General features: G+C 40.7%; 1 protein-coding gene across 5 annotated transcripts in view; it reads left to right on the forward strand.

Annotated features, from left to right (window-relative positions):
* Window positions 1-23,345, forward strand: part of HECW2 (HECT, C2 and WW domain containing E3 ubiquitin protein ligase 2) — a 420,397-nt gene that overhangs the window by 299,516 nt on the left and 97,536 nt on the right. For all 5 annotated transcript variants that reach the window (XM_043445118.1, XM_043445119.1, XM_043445120.1 and 2 more), the window contains 4 exons: window positions 5,994-6,144; window positions 6,808-6,911; window positions 7,420-7,544; window positions 17,506-17,691. In XM_043445118.1, coding sequence (XP_043301053.1) covers window positions 5,994-6,144; window positions 6,808-6,911; window positions 7,420-7,544; window positions 17,506-17,691 — 566 coding nt within the window. The remainder of the gene's footprint in view (window positions 1-5,993; window positions 6,145-6,807; window positions 6,912-7,419; window positions 7,545-17,505; window positions 17,692-23,345) is intronic.

Raw genomic sequence — 23,345 nt, forward strand, 5'->3', positions numbered from 1 at the left:
CTTATTATTACTGTTGCTATTTTAGCTTATTTTTGCCTTAAAAATATGTGTGTACTAACATACAGTGAGGAAGCCATCCAGTAAAGCTTGCTTCTCTCTGAAGATTTGCAAACTCAATTAAGGGGACACGGGATGTCCTTGCTACGCTTCCTCACTCTTATAGCTGACGGTGTGGTCATCTATACGTCAGGGTTATAACTTAGTCTCCGAACATCTGTTTGATCTCATTTTATGTAAAGCAATTTTCCTGCTTTGTTTGCTTCTTCCAGCCTCATTCCTCCTATCTCAGGATCGGGGAGCAGATCTTGGACTTAGTACAAAGGCTGCCTCAGCTGTAATGATCATCTACCAATTAGTTCTCAAACTCTTATTTTTGCTTTAGGCCACGGACCCTGTACTGTGACCTTGCAGGCTGTATAACCCCAACTACTGGTTGAGAGACATTCCAATGAGCCATACAAAATAAGAAAGCTCTGGTTCTTAAAAGCGCCATGGCTCTCTTGAGAGCCTTGCAGGGAAGCTGGTTGAGTTGAATATGTACTGAGTGCCTTAAGAATCTGCTGTATCTTATTCTGAGATGATTGATAGGTTGGCAGCTGGAGGCCATTCAGGGCTGAAGCCCACTCAGATGTTATCAGCATGACGAATCTTGGTCTTTTTAGCATTAAGATGAGTGAGAAAAAAAGAATGGTCAGCTCAGCCCCTTCTGAAAAGCTATTTTATTTTTCTCTTATTGCCTCCAGTATAATTGTGACTTAACCCATGGCTGCACTGGAGACAATAGGAAGCTGTTGAAAAATATTTTTCCCCCAAAAGGGTAGGAATAGGAATAGATTCAGGATGAATAATTCACTGATGAACAGTGGACTCTTATAGAATCTAGATTAGTGTATTACTTATATGGTGGGTTCAGATGGGTAGCCCTGGAAAGACACAGGGGAATGGTTACCATGTTTTTTTTTTGTGGTTGTGCACTTTTGTTATTAGAACATCCTTTGAAATAAAGGTTTAAAAGAAGGCAGTGAATCTGAAAAGTACAATTAATCTTATAGAATTTCTACTCTGTTTAAAGCTCGGGGCTCTTAGTCTCTAGAACCTTAAAGTTATTTTTGAGGGAAAAAAATCATGCTTTTAATCTAAAAAGCTTCTTCCTTACAAACTGAATATTAAGAGATTTGAGATTTTTAAATTTTTTAAAACTTCTTATTCGAACATAACATGCATGCGGAAAAGAGCCCGTTCCGCCTGCTACATTCCCACAAACTGAGCCCCCGTGGGCAGCCAGCCCCACCTCACTTGTCCTTGTGGCCCCTTGCCGTCTCCCACTCTCACTGCCAGAGGCAGGGGGACCTACTGTCCTGACTCCCAAAGGCATAGACAAGTTTAACTTACTTTTGTACTTTATACAATGGTATCATAATTCCTTGATTGTTTCAATAAGGAAAGATTTGTAGCATCTATTACAAAGCTTATTTCCTTAAGAGTACCTTTAGTTCATTATAACTTCGTCATCTCACCACTTTGGTGAGGATACCATGATTATTATCATTCTCATACTGAGCCTGTAAGTTTACTCACAACACTCAGGTGTTTCATTTTTCTAAACCCAGTCATAATGAAGTCAGGCCCCGCTCACAGTCCTCTCACCGCGTTGGTTCATGTAGACAGTTCGGTACTGGCTTCCCTGAGGTGTGACTCACCCTGTCTAGACATCGATTCTTCCCAGCCTCAGCACTCGCTGAGATGGGTTCACGTCTTCGTCTCATCAGCTGGGTGGTCCAGTGGAGACCAAGGTCTGTGTGAAGGGCGTGAGAAAGAAGCATGATGAGATGAAGAGGGGCCTTAGGGTTGACCCCTGCTCCATGCCCATGTGGGCTGATTCCAAAAGTTGAAACTATCTAAGACCTCACCTTCCTGCCCCTGGGATAGACACTGACAGTGGCTTGGCGCACATTTTGACGCTTTCTAATTCTGCAGCTTCCCCCTATTGTCCAGCTATTTAAAGGGGGATGTTATTAATATAGTTGAATTTCAGGGTATCTAGGTGACCCGTTGCTCCTGGATTCCAGTGTGGAGAATTTAGACTGAAATTGTCTCTTGTGAGCCTGTACTTCAGGACCTCTGAGAAGCCCTGCCTTAGCTCCATGGGTTTGTACAGTGAATTAGCTACATTTTTAAGTTCTTATTAATTTGTGTGGGTGTTCTTAAATTTTAGTGTGCTTAGGAATCACCTGGGAAGGTTGTTAAAAATGTAGGTAACTGAATGCTGGCTTCAGATAGTCTGATTCTGAAGAGCTGGGGTATCTCCTGGGAATCTGCATTTACATTGATCCTCACAGTGATTCTGACACATACTTTCAGAGCCTCACACCTTGAGATACATTTCTCTACATCATAGTTTTCAAACCTTTTTATTGCCATGAAGCTCTTTATGGAAATGAAGTCTTATGTGGAAGACCAAATGCACAGAAGATAATATTGGAACTGCAGTGACCGAAGTGCAGTCAGCAGGTGGTTTTCAGGACCCCGGAGCCTCTGGACCAAAAGTATGAATGGGTTTAGGGTCTATGTTGGAAATTCTGGCCCAGACATAAGATGGCGCTAGGTCCTTACTGAACCTAATGTGGTAAAATGCATGTCATTTGCCGGTTCATGTTATTTTAGATATGAAAGGGACCTTAGCAATGCTTGCTTCTGTCCTCTAATTTTTCAGGTAAAGAAACTGTGGTCCATAGCGGTGTCGTAATTTGTTGAACATCATGTAGCAAAAGTGTGACAAAGCCATGGCTAGATGCAGGCTTTCTGTTTACTAATCTAGTTCAACACATGCGTGTGCACACACAAACACACACAGCATACTGATTATATACCCCAGTTTACAGTGTGGCAAGACAAGGAAGTAGACGCTAAGACCCCAGTCTTCTAACCCTGCCCGTCTGATTTTAGCATCAGCTGTGAACGAAACTTAAGTCAGCCAATGTGTTCTCATTTGCTTTCTTAACCAAGAACAAACCAGGCCTCATGTGAAAACTTACATTAAAGCAACCATACCCCTGCCTCCTGAAAAGTAATTTTGATATATAATGAGAGAGGACTGACCTTCCTGTAGGCACCTCTGCTATCTTTGCCTGGATGGAAGGGTATCGGCTACTTGGGTAAGCGTGGATGTGTAGTTCATGAATATGCCAATAGCATGACAGTCTTTCCCGATTCAATGCCAAGAGTCCACTTAAGACCAGTAAAATAGCATTTCTCTTTATGGGGATTTAGGTAACAACCTCAATGTAAAGATATGATGTTTGATAGGGAGAGGCATAATGTGCATCCAGCATCACATATTCTGAGAAAGCAAACTTTTGGAAATTGTTTTCTTTTTTTTAATAAATTTATTTATTTTATTATTATTTTTTTAAAATATTTATTCATTTATTTGGCTGCATCAGGTCTTAGTTGCAGCATGTGGGATCTAGTTCCCTGACCAGGGATCGAACCTGGGCCCCCTGCATTGGGAGCTCAGAGTCTTAACCACTGGGCCAGCCGGGAAGTCCCAATAAATTTATTTATTTTAATTGGAGGCAAATTACTATACAATATTGTAGTGGTTTTGCCATACATTGACATGAATCCGCCACAGGTGTACATGTGTTCCCCATCCTGAACCCCCCTCCCACTCCCCTCCCCATCCCATCCCTCTGGGTCATCCCAGTGCACCAGCCCCGAGCACCCTGTCTCATGCATCGAACCTGGACTGGCGGTCCATTTCATATACAATAACACACATGTTTCAATGCCATTCTCCCAAATCATCCCACCCTTGCCCTTTCCCACAGAGTCCTTCTTCCCTTTGTATAGAAATATCTTTACTGAAATACAAATTAAGGTTATTCCTGGTCTTTGTGGAAAGTGAATACAAGATTCATTCTTTTTTTTTTTTTGATTCATTCTTTTTTATAGCTATACTTTATTTAAATTATTTGTTCATTTATTACATGCTGTGTGCAAGGTACAGTGGTGAATATATTTGGAGATTACCCCTTTCCCTCAAAGCCACTCCCCTCCATTTTGCTACCCATGTGGGCCTCATACAGGTCATGTTTCATGGGGTAAATTCTTATGTAGTTTATTCAAGGGAAAAGTTCCACCTTTGAAGTTAATTTTTTATTTTCTTTTGTCAGAAGATGGAAAGTATGCAACAGTGTGTTTTCTTTTCTGACTCAAATGCCAGAAAACTTGGAGCCAAATTTTAGTTACAACCTTATCTTGGGAGCTTGGCAGCATCTTCCTCTCTCTCTCTGCTTCCTTTAGTTGGTTTCTGTTCTGTTTTTATTCCTAATTGACCTATTTTACATTTTTTAAAAATTGGAAGCTACTGTAAACATTCTTGGGGGGAAGGAACGGCCATTTGTTTCCATGTGCATTTGATTTGACATACAGCATGTGCTTGAATCATCCTGGCTCTGATGAGAGAGGAATGCAGTGGGAATACTTGTTCTCAGAATCTTGGAGATGGGAAACTATGTGAAGAGCAGAGCAAAACAATGGTATGGATCAAAGGGTTTGAAAAATGGTCCCTGAACGTGGTTTTATGTCCTTACCGTTTGACCGCACATGGCAGGCTGAGCACGCGGTCTTTTGCAGCTGTCCCACTGATGAGATTGTAGCTGTCCCCAGATAATTCAGGGTTGGCAACCTGCTTCGTCATGAGTCCGTGTCACCTTGGAGCATGAGTGACATGGGGTTGTTTGTTGTCTTGTGATCTGCTTTTCCTCAGCCCGAGTTTTCTTTCCCTTGCCATATGTCGTAAGTTACGACAGGCTGAGAGCAACAAGAGGAAATCTTCCCAATTCCAGCTGAGGCAGCCCTCAGTGATCTTCTGGTGCTGGCTGGTCCACCATACCGGTCTTTGCAATCCTAAAGACTTTGTTGGAATACATGTTCCGCTCACCTACAGAGTAAATGCCATAGCTGGTCAGGAGCAAGCATGCTTTCCCCTTGGTCTCTAGTTTTAGATCCATGTTTCCTGTTGATAAACTGTGTGATCACATGGAGAGTTTTGATAATTAACAGAGCTGTTCAAGAGAAAGGTGCTTATTAATTTCAAAACATATTTGCCATAGAAATAGCATTATATAAAGAACTTTCCTGGTTAAAGAATAGATCTCTGCTGTTTTCATATATTCCTATATAAATTACCCTTCCCAACTGCAGCCAACTTAAAAATGTTGCCTTTTGTAAAAATCAACTCATGATCTGCTTATTTTAATAGGGAAATAGCCTCTTAAAGAATTCACAGAGGTGGGATGTCTGGCCCTGAAGACCAGTCTGGTTGCTGTGTTTATTGAACGTGCTCTTATATGTTTATTAACAAAGACTAATACATTTAATGAGATAGCTTAAACATAAAATTAAATAATCTTTTGAAACGTGGTATTTATTTGAGGTTGGAAACAAGTCATTAACCTTGCTCTGGAAATGTATTCCTCTTTGGGAAAGTGCAAATGGAAATTCGTAGATAATGCTACTATTTGATGACTAGGATAGCAATTTCTTCTGAAGACTACATCTACTAAAATTGTGTAGAAATATGCATGTGGAAATTTCTAGCTATGAATCTTTCTTCCAAGTTGGGGAAAAAACAGAAAAATCTTTTTTTTTTTGGTGAAATAAATATCAATACCAATTTTGATGTGAATATCTAAAATATTCTGATACCAACTAGTATTTTTTAAATGCTGGTACTCACATGTAAAGGGGGATCCCCCATGATCAGGAGTTTTTAAGGGGTCGGTAATGCACTCAGGAGCTGTTTTCTGACTGGTGAAGCACATTCTGGAGTGGACTAGGGGTGGGGGTTGCTGGATTGTGTGGCCGGGTGTGTGTTATTAGCCCCAGATTATAGCATGTCGCCGAGATAAACACGTGCTGCTTAATGAGCCACACCAGTGGCTTCGGTTGCTCCTCCTGACCCCTCTGCCTGCGTTACTGCTGTTTAGACTGGGAGGCGCGCATTGACAGCCACGGCAGGATCTTCTACGTGGACCACGTCAACAGAACCACGACGTGGCAGCGGCCCACAGCCCCCCCTGCCCCGCAGGTGCTGCAGAGGTCCAACTCCATACAGCAGATGGAGCAGCTCAACCGGCGGTAAGGACGGGCAGTTTCGTGGTTGGGCCAGCTTTTACATGTGCGAGGTGGGAAACGTGGTTGCCTCTTTCATCTTTGGGTGTCCTGTCATTAACGCGGAGCTGTGGCCTCTCTTGATTCATAGACCTCATTGACTGTCTGTCTCTTGGTTGAAAAGTATTAAGCGCGCAAATCCACAGCTTGCTTGGAAACTAGAGAGAGGAAATAAGTAATGATCAACCCAAGGCATTGATTTTTAGTACAACGGAGCATATGTATTTGTCATTTGAAGCCAAATAGCTTTTTAAATATCTAGAATCTTCGTTTGTGATGCATCTTTATTATTTGCCTAAGCTTTTAAAATCTATCCTTCTTTTTCAAAAATGAATTGCTATTGAACAAAAGTTGTTCTTAACAATATGGGAATTTAGTTTTCTTTGATTAAAGGCCACAATTTTTAAAAAAAAGTTTTATTAATTTGTTAGGAAAATGTTCCGCAAACTTTGAACAGAAGACATTAAATTCAATGATTTACTTAACAGATGGCCCAGAAGGTAGGGGAGTGAGTTTGGGGGAGGAAATGGCCCAGGCTGGGAAGATGGTGAAAATGTCTGAGTTCTGGGGCAGCGGTGAGCCCCATGTTTTCAAGGCTGCTGTGATCTAACTCTAGGCTCCTGATTTTAGATACCAGAGTATCCGCAGAACCATGACCAATGAGAGGCCTGAGGAAAATAGCAATGCTATTGATGGGGCCGGGGAGGAAGCCGACTTTCACCAAGCCAGTGCAGGTAAGAGCCTGCAGGTTGGTTTGTTTTGTAATCTCACAAAAGTAGAAAACAAATAAGTAAGGCTTTCCAAGAAATGAGGCTTTCTTTAAAAGGATTTCTGATCTTCATTAAGATCTGGTAATCCAACTCAAAAAGTCAAATTCACCAGACACCTCTTCTAATTTTTGACTTTTTATTTAGTACTAAGAATCACAAAACCAAAGAGAATATAAATTACTTTAAATCTCTGGATCCGTGCAGTAGTGAATAAAGAAAGAATCTGATCACCTGAAACATCTCAGGATGCATTAAAATGTTAATAATGACTATGAACATGACTGAGTTCCATTTTAGTGTGATGAAGAACAGTTGGGTTTTACACATGAATTTACAGATATAAAACAATATCTTGAGGATGAAAATAACAGTAAATGATATAGGTGTTCTTTTAAAAAAAAGATGCAAGTGAATGAGTATGTCTCCACCAGGTGCGAAGGTCTCTGAAGCCTTTGTGGTCTGCCCCATCTAGATTTCCGACGGGAGAGCGTCCTGCCCCACTCTACCTCCAGATCCAGGCTTACGCTGCTATTGCAGTCTCCCCCCGTGAAGTTCCTCATCAGCCCCGAGTTCTTCACCGTGCTGCATTCTAACCCTGTGAGTAGCCAGTCTGAGAGGGTGTGAGCAGAAAAGCAATAGGCCGGAGGAAATGACCCTCATTTGTGTATTGACAGTAAGAATGGAAATAGCTGATGTTTACCAAGTGCCATGTCTTCCAGCTCAGCATTAAGTACTGCCCATGTCTCGAACCATTTAGCCCAAACATAGAAACCTGTGAGTTCGGTCAAACTTCTGTCTTTTCCTGATGAACAAACCGAGGCACAGAGGGGTGAAATAACTTTCTCAAGGGATTGTTAGGGTTAAAATCCCAGAGATGCTGACTCTCTGTACTCTTAATGACCACTTTTATTTTTCCTGCACAAATATAACCAAATATCTGAGCACTGACAACAAGCATTGGTTAGTTTGGACTTTGAGATCATGATTACGGGCTCTCCAAAAGAACAAAGAAATATAAAATGTTACATTGCTGTAATCTGAAAAAATAAATCAATAAATAGAGGAATATTTTAAAATATGTAAAATGTGTATGGGAGAGCGTGTTTTTCTTCTGTGGGAGGAGAGTAGTGGTGTTTGGAGTAATTGGAATAGCATGTACACGGACCCCAGAGCTCAGAAGAGGGCATAGGGGCTGCTGTGTGGTGATAGAAAGAATGAGTGGTGTGGTATTACACTGGACGTTGGAAAGTCAGCAAGATCCGGATCATAGATCTGCCTGTGGAGCATGGCAGGGGATTTAGATTCTATTCTGAGATCAGAGTGACATTCTTGGATTTGGAGGCTGTAGAAAGGCAATAGTGGAAGGTTTTGAAGACTGGTAGTTTTAAAGATTGAGTAGGAGTTTGCCCTAGAAATAAGATGGGCCAGAGTTCTCTATGTAGAAGGAGCATCGTTTACAAAATAAGAGATTCATGAAGTTGCAGAGCTGTCTTAGTAATCTGTAGAACTACTGAAGCTGCATTATTAGTTCAGCAGTTTGGTCTTGCTGGTATGTGGAGAGCATAGGACACTAGCGAAAGTCAGATTTGAAAGGTAGGCAGAAGCCAGGTTGTTGTTACGTGTCCCAGTCGTGTCTGACTTTTTGCAACCCCGTGGACTGCAGCACGCAAGGCCTCCCTGTCCCTCACCATCTCCTGGAGTTTGCCCAAGTTCATGCCCATTGCACTGGTGATGCCATCCAGCCATCTCATCCTCTGACACCCTCTTCTCCTTTGGCTCTCAGTCTTTCCCAGCATCAGGGACTTTTCCGATGAGTCAGTTGTTTGCATCAGGTGACCGAAATACCAGAGCTTCGTCTTCAGCATCAGTCCTTCTAATGAGTATTTAGGGTTGATTTCCTTTAAAATTGTCTGGTTTGATCACCTCGCTGTCCAAGGGTATTTCAGGAGTCTTCTCCAGCACCAGAGTTGAAAGGCATCAATTCTTTGGCACTTTGCCTTCTTTATGGTCCAGCTCTTACAACTGACCACAAGGAAGACCATAGCCTTGACTATATGGACCTTTGCTGGCAGAATGATGTATCTTTTCAGAAGCCAGGTTACAGGAATCTAAACTCGTGTATGGAACAATTCTAGGAGATTGAAGGCTTTCATATGAGGAAGAATGAATAACATTGAGAGTTGTCACTGTAAAACAGTAAGTCATGCTGTGGTGGGAACAGCTTTGAACTTGGAATCAGGTAACACAAGTTTTCTGTGCTTGTTCATTTGTTCATGCCTTCATTCAACCAATATTTATTAAATGCCCATAATTTGCCTAGTACATTCCAGACTCTCAGGATAAAGTGGTAAACAAGACAAGAGTAGAATAAAGATGAACTAGTGAACAAAAAAAGATAATTCAGGCAGTGAAATGTCTCATGAGGCAACTAAAACAGTATAGATGACCGGGCTGGGGTGAGTAAGGGGCCAAGCTATTAGAGATGCTGGTTTAGATCAGGTGGATGGAAAGACTTCTCCAAGATTTTATAAAATTTCAAGAAGCTAGGAAGGTAAAGGCCTTAGGGAAGAACTCTCCTTGCCAAGGAAGAGCAAAGGCTTGAGGACAGGAATGATGTTTGATGTAGTATGTGGTATGATCAGAAGGATGGTCAAGTAGGTAAAGTCTCTCAGTCATGTCTGACTCTTTGCAACCCCATGGACTGTAGCCTACCAGGCTTCTCCCATGGGATTTTCCAGGCAAGAGCACTGGAGTGGGTTGCCATTTCCTTCTCCAGAAGATCTTCTCCACCCAGGGATCGAACCCGGGTCTCCCGCATTTTAGGCAGATGCTTTACCGTCTGAGGCACCAGGGAAGTCAAGAAGGATGATTAGGGCTTCAAAACGTAGGGCTTGTGTAATCTGGCAAGGAGTTTGGGCTTCATTCTAAGTGGGTTTTATTCCTAAGGGAGTTCATATGGGGATGTAGTTTTCTCTTTTTTTTTTTTTTAAAGTTTCTTCTACCTGCCATGTTGAAAATAGGTTTTAAAAGGCAAACTTGTCATCTAGGAATAAGTGGAAAGGCCCTGTGGTGAGACATGGGAAGGACTTGGACCAGTGCAGTAGCAGTAGAGATGGTGAGAATGTGTCTTGGAGAAAGAGCTGATACTTTTCACACACTTGTGTCAATAAGGTCAGCACCTTTTTTGTTGAGCCAGATAATAGTTTTTGAATATTGGATTTATTTTTGTTCATTTTATGTGTGCTATTTGCAGTGTAACAGCACAATTTGAACTTCATTCTATATTATTAGCATTTTATTTTCTTTGTCGATTTCTTAAATCTAGAACTTATGCTTAGAAACTGGCAGCAAGCAAACTTTTTCTGGAAAGGGCCAGAGCATAAATATCTTCAGCTTTTGGGCCAAGGACAGCATGTAAATGAATGGATGTGATTATATTCCAATAAAACTTTGTTTGCAAACACAGCCAGCCAGTCCATAAGTGTCTAGTTTACTCATTTCTAGTCTAGACAGCCCATAAAACAGTACTAAGACTTGATTTGCACTTACTGATTTCTATAGTGTTAATATTCCCACTGTGGCCAATTTCAAGCTACCATCTTTTTTGTTGTGTGATTTCTGTTTTGTTATATAAATTCATTTTTTGTATTTTCTTGATTTCACGTATTGTGTGATAACATACTGTGTTTGTCTTTGTCTTATTTCACTAAGCATAATATTCTCTAGGTCCATCCACATTGTTGCAAATGGCAGAATTTCATTATTTATTATGGCTGGGTAATTGTGTCTTCTTTAGCTGTTCATTTGTTGATGGAAACTGGTTGCTTCTGTATCTTGGCTATTGTAAATAGTATGGACATTTTAACAATATTAATTCTTCCAACCCAAGGATACAGAAGATCTTTCCTTTTCTAAACATTTTCAGTTTCCTTTATCAATGTTTTATAGTTTTCAGGACATAAGTCTTTCACATCCTTGGTTACGTTTATTCTAGGTAAGTTTATTCTATTCTAAGTTCATTCTTTTTGAGGTAATTTTAAACGGAATTTTTATTTTGCTTTCTCTGTTAACTCATTATTAGTGAATAATAGAAAAGCAACAGATTTCTGTATTTTAATCTTGTTTCTTATGACTTTGCTGAATTCATTTATTAGCTCTAATAGTTCTTTGGTGGATACCTATCATCTTTATTGAAAAGAACAAAAATTAAGTAGATACATAGTTGCCATAACTCTAAAGGAAAACTTGAGGAACAAAATACTGTTTTTCGTTTGTGTGTCTGTGTATGTGTGTTTGTTTTTACTATTTTTGCATTGTAGTTGCTTTAAGATATATTCTACTGCCCTCTGCTGGTTGTGATCAGGTTGCTTCCAAAATTGTCTTAAACCGTTTCCTCTGGTAACTCAAGATTTAATTCTTAGTGTTATGTCTTTGATATGTGGGATTACTGTGTTTGTCTAATAATTGTCAAACATACATACATTTCATTATATGCAACTAAATAATTTTTCCAACATACATGCCAAATGATTATTTTATACTGGAGGGGGTAGCCATTCGCTTCTCCAGGGAATCTTGCCAACCCAGAGATTGAACCCAGGTCTCCTGCATTGCAGACAGATTCTTTACCTTATGAGCCACCAGGAAAGCCCTAAATAATTACTACTTTAGCTTTTAATATGGTCTAGAAATACCTTAATTCCTTTATATAAACTCCTTTCTACTTAATGACGAAAAGTATTGTCCTAAAATACTCAAATATATTCTTATAAGTCAGAAACTTGTGCTCTTGCAAAATAGATTAGTTGATAATTACAGTTAGTTTTGTCAATAAGTTTAGTTTTCCCTCCATTTTACTTCTTAGCCAGATGAGAAAAATATAAAGTCCCTATGATTAAAAATATTTTGAAGATAAGCTGCATAAAACAAGACTATTTCCATATACTAGCATATATTTTATGCAAACAATATTACTTGATTTTGTTTATAACAAATTTTGTTTAGTGAATAATGTATACAGATGCTCACATCTACTTCCTTGTGAGCCTTTGTATACATTTACTATGGCAGCAGTGATAATGTTTTCCAAGCATGAATTCAGAATACCTATTCTTGATGAAGGATTTCTGGAAAATGAAAGATTTTATTTAGCAATAATGTACTAACCTGTGTTATTGGAAATAACAGATTTAGAGTAAATTAAGACTGGGCCAGGTAATCCTGGACATACGATCACTGTAACACTTAAAAAACCTGCTCCCGAAAAAGGAGGTTTAATTATTATTTGCATTGATTGTGATTAATTAATTGATAAATTAGTTGATTGATAAGACATATAATTTTCTTATTCTGTTGCCAAATGGCAGTAATTTCCTCTCGGTTCTTCTCAATATTTTTCACTTCTTACTCTTCAAACAGTTAGCCATACAAAACACGTTAAGCTCTGAGGAGTGTAATTTTAATGAAATTCCACAAAGAAATTCAGTTAATACTCAGTTGATCATTCATCCAACCATGCGTGTTTATTTCTCTACTAGAATGATAAGACAAGAAACAACCAAGAGGATTGGGAAAGGGAGTTTTGGATTAGAGAAGGGATAACCAAAATGGACATTTTAATTCACATTGAACGGCAAGAAAACTTTGCATCCTTTAGGTATCATTTAAAGGGGCTCTGCTTACTATTAACAGTTGCCAGATCACCTTAACCGGTGTGAATCCACATGCAGCATCTTCCAAGGTGAGATCACTCTGTGCAAGAAGTTTTATCATGACACTGCTATGAAATAAATCCACTTTTGTTTCAGGTAGCAGATCAGATCCCTTTACTGCATCTTGTTCTGTCAGACCAAAGCAAAACAGCAACTCAAATGCAAAAAAGGATCCCTTTCCAGTTAGACCCACTAAACCCCAGAAGGGAGAATAAAGATGTCTCTTTTCTTTTCACACAGGTTTGTCCTGTCAGCTTCCATGAAGACAAGGCTCTTTCTACCTAATCCTACCTGTTTAGTGTTTCTCAGCTCTTTGGACCCCTCTGATTCTTAGCTCTGCTAGTTTTATCAGTGTATTTCAGCATTTTCACTGCTACTGTGACCTCTGTTTTCCAAGCTCCACTTTCTGCCTCCAGTGAACCCCTTTCTCCCACCTTCCCCTGTAATTTTCCCTCTCCATCCTTTTGAGGGATTAGGTTGTGCTCATCTCTGTATCCTCAGGGTTTAGAACAGGGCTTCGCACATAATTAATAAGAGGTTATGAGACCCTTCTTCCCTGAATAGAAAGTGGAATGCTTGCCCAAGATCTTCAAAGACTGAAAGTAGAAAAGAGTTTTACTACTATCATTGATCTGTTAGGACACAGTGATGGTGGGTATAATCCCTTATATATTCTTGTACTTAGTTCAACTCTATGGTTTTACAGTGATTTTTACCTCTTCAATGCACTCTTACACCCTTTTTTTTCCACGGATTTGAATCCCACATGCCTATGAAGAAATCAGGGCAGTTACTGTTATCCCATCATAGAGTTGAGCAAATTGAGGCAGAGATTAAATGACTTTCTTTGTCTCTATCCATGAGCTGTGATTAGAAACCTCACCATAGTTCTGTATTAACTGGAGTATAAATATCTTTTCTGAATAAGTATACTTTTGGTCATATATATAACGTACATTTTAAAATCAATACTATATATATATTGAATAAACATAAATATATATTCAAAACTGGAATAGATGGATACGTATACAAGCATGTGTATGTATGCTTGGTTGCTCAGTCACGTCCGACTCTTTGTGACCCTGTGGACTGTAGCCTGATAGGCTCCTCTGTCCATGGGGATTCTCCAGGCAAGAATACTGGAGTGGGTTGCCATGCCCTCCTCCAGGGGGTCTTCCCAACCCAGGGACTGAACCCAGGTCTCCCGGATTACAGGCGGATTCTTTACTGACTGAGCCACCAGGGAAGCCTGTATATAAATACAGACATGTATAAATATGTTACACATACACATATATAAACATACATAAGTAAACATATAGATGTGAGTAAGTATATATGTATTTCTTTATAAACATGTAGCCAGAGTCTAGAGGGATGTTCCTGTTTGCCTTATGTGTTTTATATGGACCCTGATAATCATGTGCATATTATTCAGACTTGAAAAAGCCGTGATTCTAAAGGTTGTTTGCTAGATACTGATGAGAGAAATCTTTCTTATACTTAAATTTACTTTGGTAGATGCTTTTTGCAAAGATCAGTTGAACTTGGCACAACATTACACATGTCATTGAGTGGAGAGGGGGAAGATGAAAGGATGTAGTTAATCACAAGACCAGCCTCAAGACTCCTGTGCTTAAAGAGCTGTCTGGCCGCAGGGGCTTGCTTCGTTCCGAGGCCGGGGTGGGTCCCTTCACCTAATTACTGCTACTCCATGCCCTAGCGCAGTTCTGCTGCTTTTCTTTAGCAGAGGGAGGCGCCTTTCTGGTGCCCCAGATAAAGAGTCAGGATGTGGCCTATTTACTTATTTCAGTGGGGGGAGGATTAAGGGAGGGTGACAAGAGGTACACCTGTTTAGCGATGATTTCTCCGGCAGAATCATCCCACCGTAATTTGTTCCCAGAGAGACTTATTAGGGAGAATGACTTGGAAGTTCATTACTGTCACCGTCACAGAGGCTAGTGTTCTCTCCGGCCTCTATGCTTGCGATGGCTTGTGTGAAAATAAACCAGCAACATGCAGCCAAACACAGAAAACAGATGCCTTGTTGATTGTGCATAAGACTCCAAGGCAGGGTCAGCCACGGGCTAAACGATTAGTTAGCTAATGTTAGTCTCTGACAGCCTCCAACTTCTTTTATTAGCCTCCTTCTCTGCTTTCATGGTATCACTTTCTTATTCTCTCAGGCTCTAATTGTCCAGAGCCCCTGCGTGGGCCTGCCAGCTTTGGCAGGGCTCCGTACTCTGAACCTCGTAACTTCTCGTGGCCGTCAAACCTCCTCTCATTTAGGCTATCAGGTTGAAATGTGATCTCAAAATACTTTCTACTCAGGTGCACTAAGGAAGTAGTTCACTAGTATTTGAGTAGAGTTTAATGTGTCTGACCTTCCTGCCTTCCATTTTCATAGGGGAAAAATAATTTCCATACAAAGCAAAAGGTTAATGATAGCAAATCAATCAGAATAACTGTAGAACAGCTACTTTGTGTAGTGTGAGTTATACATCAGTCATGGTGACCGACACATCTCAGTGGCTTAAGCTAACAGAGGTCTGTTTCTCATCCCAAATTGAGCTGTCAGGGTTCTCTGATCCCTGGAGTCCTTTAGAAACCCAGGAACCCAAACTTGAGAGCAGCCACCATTTCAGACATGGCCAGTTGCTGTGTTCCCCATGTCAAAGGAAAGGAAGCTCTTGAAGGCACTCCCGTTGGCAATGAATTGCCGACGTCTGACCCAGATGTGACACATTCTGAGGGTCTCTGGAAAGATAGGAGCATTGTTGACTATTGCCGGGGTCCAGCCCCAGCGGAGTCCAGGGGTTCCCTTCGGATGAGCGGCGTCAGCGAAGAAAAGAAAGCAAGTCGAGTCTTGGTTGAGTGCAGGATCAAGACTACTTTATTCTTTTACATCAGTGCTTATATACCCTAAAACCAATAATCCTTTAAAGAGGTTTAAGGAGGGGGGAATGATAAGATTGTATCAGGTGCATAATCATAGGTTACATCATAAATAACTTTCCAGAACAATCAATACCTACACATAACTTTTAAACAATTTAATGGCAGCAGCTAGTCAACTGTGAAAAGCCATCTACAAACCTTATCTTGGGAAGCTCGCCCCAGGCGACTTAGCTCTGGTATGTAATCCTAAGGGTCAGAAGTCTCATGAATTCCCTCCTGATCACACCCTAAGGAATCTTCTCAATCTCGTAATGGACTCTTATCTACTTTTGCTTATGGGATAGATAGGCCTGTTGCTAGCAGATTTGGTTTTGTGCTAGAAGGGTTTTTGTGCAATCATGAGCATTCCAGATTCTAAATTGGCAGTCATAATTCCAGTAGAGCCAGAACAGGCAGGATATTTTGCGTAATGTATTCCTTACCTCTGGCCTGTTTATTGGGACCCATGTGCCCCCAGGGACTGTGTTGCTGCCATGCAAAGGTTTCAAGGAGGGATTTTAGGTAAGAGTCAGACTAGTTTTTAGGGAACCTAGAAGAACGCCAAGCATCAGAAGATGAAAGGACGAAGGCCTGGGAGTGGATGGTGGGGCGATCCCGAGAAACCCCTGGAGGTCCAGACGCCTTTGCGTGTGGAGCGGTCCGGAGGTCCGGACACCTTTGCGTGCCAGCTTCTTGGACCCAGACCTTGTCACGGGCGGGGTTTCTCTCTCCGGCTCCCGACAGACTATCCTTACTTATTCACCTTTTATTTTCAATAACCAGCACAGTAAATGTTTATTAAGGTGAAGTTATTTCCAGAGATTCTGATTTCTTTCGGGTTTACCTTGGTCTGTCTAAAAGAAAATAAATAACAGAACTCATAAAGTAAAGTCTATAGGCCTCTGCACTCAGTCTGATATCCCTGGGATACTAAAGGTAGGAAGAATCCAAAGCTCTTTGAATCTACCTGAGGAGCATAGCGTTCCTGGAGAGATCCTTCATGGTGGGTCAGTTTCATGAACATCACATTCCTTCAAGGAAACAGCCTATATGGTTCCTCCTTTTCTGTGTTGAATATCTGTTGACTGACTCATGAAGACAGCTTACGGCTTATGGTCTTTTTTTTTTTTTCTGGACTCTTCTTTAAGTATCATTTTACAGATCACTTTGTTATGTGTGCTGGTATAGTGGAGTTTTACTAAATGTGTATTTCAATCATGTAAATTTAGTCATATATAGGTAATGTGTGTGTGTATGTGTATAGGAAAAATAAAGAAGAAAAAAGATTTAAAAAAATATTGAGATATACAGTCTAGGTAATTCTGCTCGCTGTCCCATTCAGTGAGATTATGCTTTTAAGCACAAGTGAGATGAAAACCTCTAATCTACTATAGTCTCAGTTGAATATGACTCTCAGGGAGAACTACTCAGCCCATTGCATGTACTTCTAATATTCAGATTTATGGCCATTTTTCTATACAACTTGGCTCCTAACTGTATGCCAACTGTTTCATTGGCATGCACCCAAAGAGCCAGAGATCTTGTGCTGGAGGAAATGCTGGCTATATTGGGACTCTCTGTGAGGTGGTATATTTGTTTCCTGCATGGTATAATTTTGACTGTGTGGGTTTTGCCTAAAACCATCTCTAAGGTCTCACATCTCCTGTAGAATGAAACTCCACAGTGTTCTTGTTCCTTAGAAATCTAGATTCATTAATGAAGACTCCCTGACTTTCTGTAGTCTATTTTACTTTAATCAAGATTATTTTGCTCTGTCTCCTGTGTGGGTCTAGAGTTACACTGAATCTGGTACACCATCCGAAGATTAAATATGTCCGTGGGAATTTATGTGTTGCTTTTGCATGTTACAAAGCAGATTAACGTGGGTTTCCCATCCTTCTCTCCAGAGTGCCTACCGCATGTTTACAAACAACACATGTTTGAAGCACATGATCACCAAAGTCCGGCGGGACACCCACCACTTTGAACGCTACCAGCATAACCGGGACCTCGTGGGATTCCTCAACATGTTTGCAAACAAACAGCTGGAGCTGCCAAGGGGCTGGGAAATGAAACACGATCATCAGGGCAAGGTAACTTGTGGGTGTGGCCCTGGGGAAGCCGCCACATGACCGTGCGACCTTGTGACTTTGGCACTTGGCTCTACCCGTCAAGTGAGCGCCGAAAGTCCTTTGTGAGGGGAAAATTTCCATCTCCTGGTTCCAGGGAAACCTGGGCAAGCAGGCTGTTTGTCACCATCAGCAGTTGCTGCCCTCTTTTGAAGTGGTATATACAGTGTATGGGGGTCGGGGCACTCGATGGGCAAAAACACCCACTTTGCATGGATATTCTTTGAACTGTAATCTCTCACCATTTTCTACTGATTAGAGAAGAGGTTTCTTAGGCAATGATACTTCCTTCTCCTAGCTGTGTTGTGGATAGTTGAATACAAGTTGTGGCATTGTTTGGAGAAGGTGGCGAGGTCGTTGCTAAGCAACAACACAGGGTGTGTCTGTGACACCATCTGGGTTTGGGCCTTAGTCTTGTTGGTTCAAAACCCTGATTTTGTTAGCACATTAAACAAGATTCAAAGATTGATTAGTTTATGATGAGAAATACGTAACTCTCGAACAGACCAGGTAACCACATCTGCACTTCCTTCTTAGACAAATGAATCAGAAAGCCGGGTTGCTATCAGGAGGTTGTTTTATGAGTAAGAAATCAAAGTGAGAAAGTTAGTAATTCTTATTAAGGTGTTTCTCAGCCAAGATTTTGTTGATTTAACTCTTGTTCAGCATGTACTAGGAGCCATGAACTGTTTAAGTTCTTTATGTTCAAGCTCTCCACAACAACTCTGTAAGACAATACTCTTGTTATTATCGCTATTTACATATGCAGAGTTCAGGTGCAGAATGGTTCAGTGACTTGCCCAGGGACTAGAGATGGGCAGTGTCTGAGCTGGGCTCTGACCCATGCAGTCTGGTTCCAGGGTCCTTGCTCCTAACCACCATGTTATGCTCTCCAAGCACTGAGAAACCCACAGTTTCCCTGTCTGTAAAAATACTTGAAATACGTGACTTGTGTGGGGAGGATTAAGTTGACAAAATATTTATAGTAACTGTACTTGACTTTTTCATTCAGCAAATACTTATTGAACACCTGTGTTAAACAAGCAGCCAGCTACTCCTCAGAACTGTCATTCTGATGGAAGAGATGGCCAGTGGACAAGTGAATACCAGGCATGCGAAGAGCTGATTAAAGTTTTGATTTAAAGAAACGCAGGATACGGGGTCTAGGAAAAGGCAGGAGAAGAGAGTTATTTTTATAGAGGTGTCTAGGGAAGGACTCACAAATTACGCTGTGCATGCACGCAGACGTAGATGAAGTGAGAAAGAAACTCTACCAGGGAAGAGCATTCAAGGTGAGTGGAATGTGGGAAGTACTCAGTGCATTCCATTCTTCCCTAAAGTACCCTCTAGCAAAAATACCACAGTGTTATCTTGCTCATCCTGAACTCAGCTTCCAGCAATCTTATCTGAGGACTCAGAAGCAGTCAAAATTGATATTACAAATTTCACGGATACATTTTAATGCATGGGAGGAACCCTCAGACTTTCATTGAAACTACTGACTTGAGTTTTGTAAAATTTTTTAGTAAACCTCTAATTCTCAGCCCAGAGAAGATTAGAAGTGGTAAGCATGAAGCTCAGAATAGATGAAAGAGAATGGACTTGTGATTAGGTCCCTAAAGCACAGGTAGAATGGCGGTCTATCAGAGCCAGGTGGGACGGCAGGGAAGCCTCTCCAGGACGCGGGGACCCTGCAGGGACACTGGGCAGTTTCTGTGCGCTCTCTTTCCCGAGGAGGATGTCACTTTGCTGGCGCCGAGTGTTTGCAAACATTCTACTGAATGGAAATGCGCAGGTAGTCCAAGATAGGGTGACAGAAAATACTGATGGTATTATGCCTGCTTGTAAAAGAGCATTAGCAGACCAAGAATCAGCTCTGTTCTCAACTCTGACAGTTTTTTTCCTGATGTCATAGGGATCTGTACTCATTGGAAAACCACAGGTCCAGGGAAAAACCCAAGCTGAGATAATGCTGCATGTATTTCTGCTCTGTGCAGAGACTTAACGTGTTAGCTCATTTTGTATCCTTAGCTGAACGGAATCGGGAACTTATCATGCAGACCTGGAAGGGGAGGTTCCTTTCTTGCCAGTCATAACTTGCCAGACATGCTTCAGGAGAGAGCTTCTTATTAATAACACCTGAACCTTGAGAAGAGTTTAAGTTGAACTTAGAATACTATTTAATGCATAAATACATTATTAAAATTAATTTAACATAAAAAAAAAAAAGATGAGTTACGATGTATTCTTAAGAACAAGTTCTGTCTCATAGCTTTTATAAAAGTTTCGATGGTTAAACAGAGGTGAACATTATCTCGACTCTGTGGGTAACATAACCATCTGTCTTCTTCCCTGAGGGTTTGGACTCACGTGGGGTTTCAGCCTAAAGTTGTAAGCATTGTTAAGAGCATTGAGTGTGAGTTGGGAGACAGCGAACCTCACAGGTTGCTGGTGACTTTCCTTTTGAAGATGTGTGGCGTGAAAGATGTGGATGGAATGAATTACCAGACAGGCCTGAAAGATGATCACTTTAGCCTGATTCCTCTGCTTTGTGCATTTAGAATTTAATGATTTTTAGCTAAGCTGGATACCTTAATGAAAGCAGGCATATCTCCCTGTGCTCCCCATCATCCTTTCTTTACAAATGACTGACTTCCAATAAACAGAAATAGCTTGAAAGAACATCTGGGAGAGGCTCTTGCGATAGCTGTACTTTAAAAATCATAGCTCCCATCCTTCGCCGTTAACAGGTTTTCTTCTAGCCTGAAATTTTAACTGCCCCTTTTTGATGTATTGCTTTACCTCTAGAATGTTTAAACGGAGTAAACTTTTTTCTCATTTAATATAACATCAAAAAACTATTAAATACTATGAGTTTTTTCCCCATAGTGATGACTAATTTCTAGAATTGACATGGAATAGAATCACCAAATACTCACCTGCATGAAAAGGCATGGTTCGTATGAGAAAGGTTGTCAAATTTAGCTGCTCAGGCCTATGAAATTTGGCTCCATCTTCTTTTCTCAAGTGCAACATCTTCCTTTTGTTTTCATTAGTTTTGCCATTCAACACACTTCCGAATGCCTGCTATAAGCATGCCGCTCTGATAACCATGATACAAGCTCACAGTGTAGTATTATGTAGTGTGGACCACTAGATATGTGCTAGATGTGGCTGTGCACTTAGATTAATTCCTTCCATTCTCAAAGCAACCTTGTACATAACTGCTATTTTTAATCCACGTTTTTCAGAAGAGGAAACTGAAGCACAGCATGGCTAAGTGAGCTGACCAAGGTCCTGTAATTACTGTGTGGTAGAGTTGGATTTGACTTAGGCCATCCAGATCCAGTCTGTGCTGTCTCCCTGCCTCTCAGCAGGGAGGAGGTGAATACACATCTTTTAGCTCTGACAGTGACGGCAGTAAGCGGTGCTCTGGGAGCATGTGGTGGGGTCTCCTACCATGGCCGAGAGGGTGGGGGCTTTCATACACCACCCCGAAGGGCAGCATCGTGGGTGGATTGCTCTCGGCTCTCTAGACATAAGCGAGTCCCCACAATCCCCCTTGCACGGTTTCATGATGCTTATACCTCTGTGTCTCATGGTGTTGCTGTTAACTTGTTTTGTCTTCCCAAGCAGATGATCCCCTCCTTGAGAGTCCTTCTGTTTATTTTTTAATTACTCCCTCTTCAACCTCAGTGCCATTCACGTAGAAGATTCTCAAAACAGGTTTGATGAATGAATGAAATTTGTCATCTGTAGCTTCCTGGTTTTTCAGTGATCTCTGCTTTGGACAAACAAGCAAGCTCCCAGGCTCTCTCCCCATTGCCGCTTAATCCTCCTCCTGTGCACTCTCTGGAAGTAGCTCCTAGGACTTGCCTGGTTTGACCTCTCTTATTCCATGTGTTGGCTTGGATTTTTCACATTACATGTTTGAACAGGGTAGTGATTATGCTTGTACTACAGTTTAGCTGTCTCCAATTTGGAAGAGACTTTTCTTCTAATTACTTAAGGCCAATGGTTTAAGTTGGCTGAGATTTCACAAAATTCTAGATCTGGTGTGCTTTTTGGGGGAGTTCTAGGGTGAAAAATGTCCTTGACTTACATGAAAGAAGAGAAGTTAAATGTTCTTTTAACATTGTGAGTTCAAGAGTAAGAACAGACTATCAGGCCTTCTTTATCAGATGATAATGATGATGACACCTACATTTATTGGGCTCAATCCATGTACCAGGCACTTCACTAGGTATTTGTTCATGGATTATTTTATTTAGACCTCATGGCAGTTTATGAGGTGGGTATTATCATTACTGTTCACATTTTAATGAAATTTGCATGCATGCATGCGTCTGCTAGGCCGCTTCAGTTGTGTCTGACTCTTTGCGACCCTGTGGACTGTAGCCCACCAGGCTTCTCTGTCCATGGGATTCTGCAGGCAAGAATACTGGAATGGGTTGCCATGTCCTCCTCCAGGGTACCTTCCTGCCCCAGAGATCGAGTCCACATCTCTTACGTCTCCTGCATCAACAGTCAGGTTCTTCTAATGTGTGTGTTAGTAAGCAAGTGAGGAATTCAGGATTCTAACTTTAGGAGCATGTCTCTTAACCACTGCACTCTATTGGGAGGGATTGTTTTTGAAAATGAGGTATACTTTATCATTCCAAGGAAGAAGAGTTCCAGTCCAGGTGTTGGGATTACTCGTATCCTTCAAGGCTGAGTCATACAAATAGGTTTTGATTAGATTATAGATATTTTATCAGATGACACCCCACCAGAAACACATTCATGACTTCATGCTTAAATACCATAGATCTTGGAGCTAAAAAGGGAAGCCTAGTCTTCCTATAATTCAACCTAATAGGTGTGGGATTTCTCTTGGTGGAGAGAATGTTTTAAAATTATATTATGGTGATGGTTGCACAATCCTATGTATATACTAAAAACAGTGGATTGTACCATTGAAATGGGTGAATTGTATAGTATCTGAGTTATATCTCAATAAAACTATTTTTAAAAAGCAGTAGGTTAAATTAGAGGAAGACTAGGTTTCCCTTTTTAGCTCCTGGATTTTATAGATCTTTGATTCTTTAGTCTTAAGGATTAGATGATATAGTTCTACTTTTAATTACATTTGAAAAGGTATCTTGTTCAGAATTCCACACTGTGTTTTAATTAGTATTTTGTTTCACTACTTGATTTTCTTAATTATTTTTATCCTAGCAATTAATCCAAGTTTTACTTTGTGCAGGATAGTCCTCGTGAGACTATGATTAACATCTGTATATACATATTTGTTGAACCTAAAGTCTAGGATTTTCAACTAACAGACAGGACACATTTTGACTTGTCTTATTTGAAACAAAACATTTAAGCAAAGAAAGTAGGCCAGCATAGAAAGAAAATCTCTTCTTTCTTCTTACTGTAATAATTCTTAAACTTTTGTACACTCTCAGGACTGTGGAAAAAAAGGGTAATTTGGGATCTGGGTTACAGTGTTGATATAAACTTTTTATATTTATGCAAGAAATATGCATCAGTAGTATTAAAATGTGACTTGGTTAAAATGCTTCTGATTCTTGGCTGGGTTTGATCATTAGTATGTGCTCATGGGGATAATATAT

Source organism: Cervus canadensis, chromosome 24, assembly GCF_019320065.1.
Source record: "Cervus canadensis isolate Bull #8, Minnesota chromosome 24, ASM1932006v1, whole genome shotgun sequence".
In the NCBI taxonomy this organism is placed as follows: Eukaryota; Metazoa; Chordata; class Mammalia; order Artiodactyla; family Cervidae; genus Cervus; species Cervus canadensis.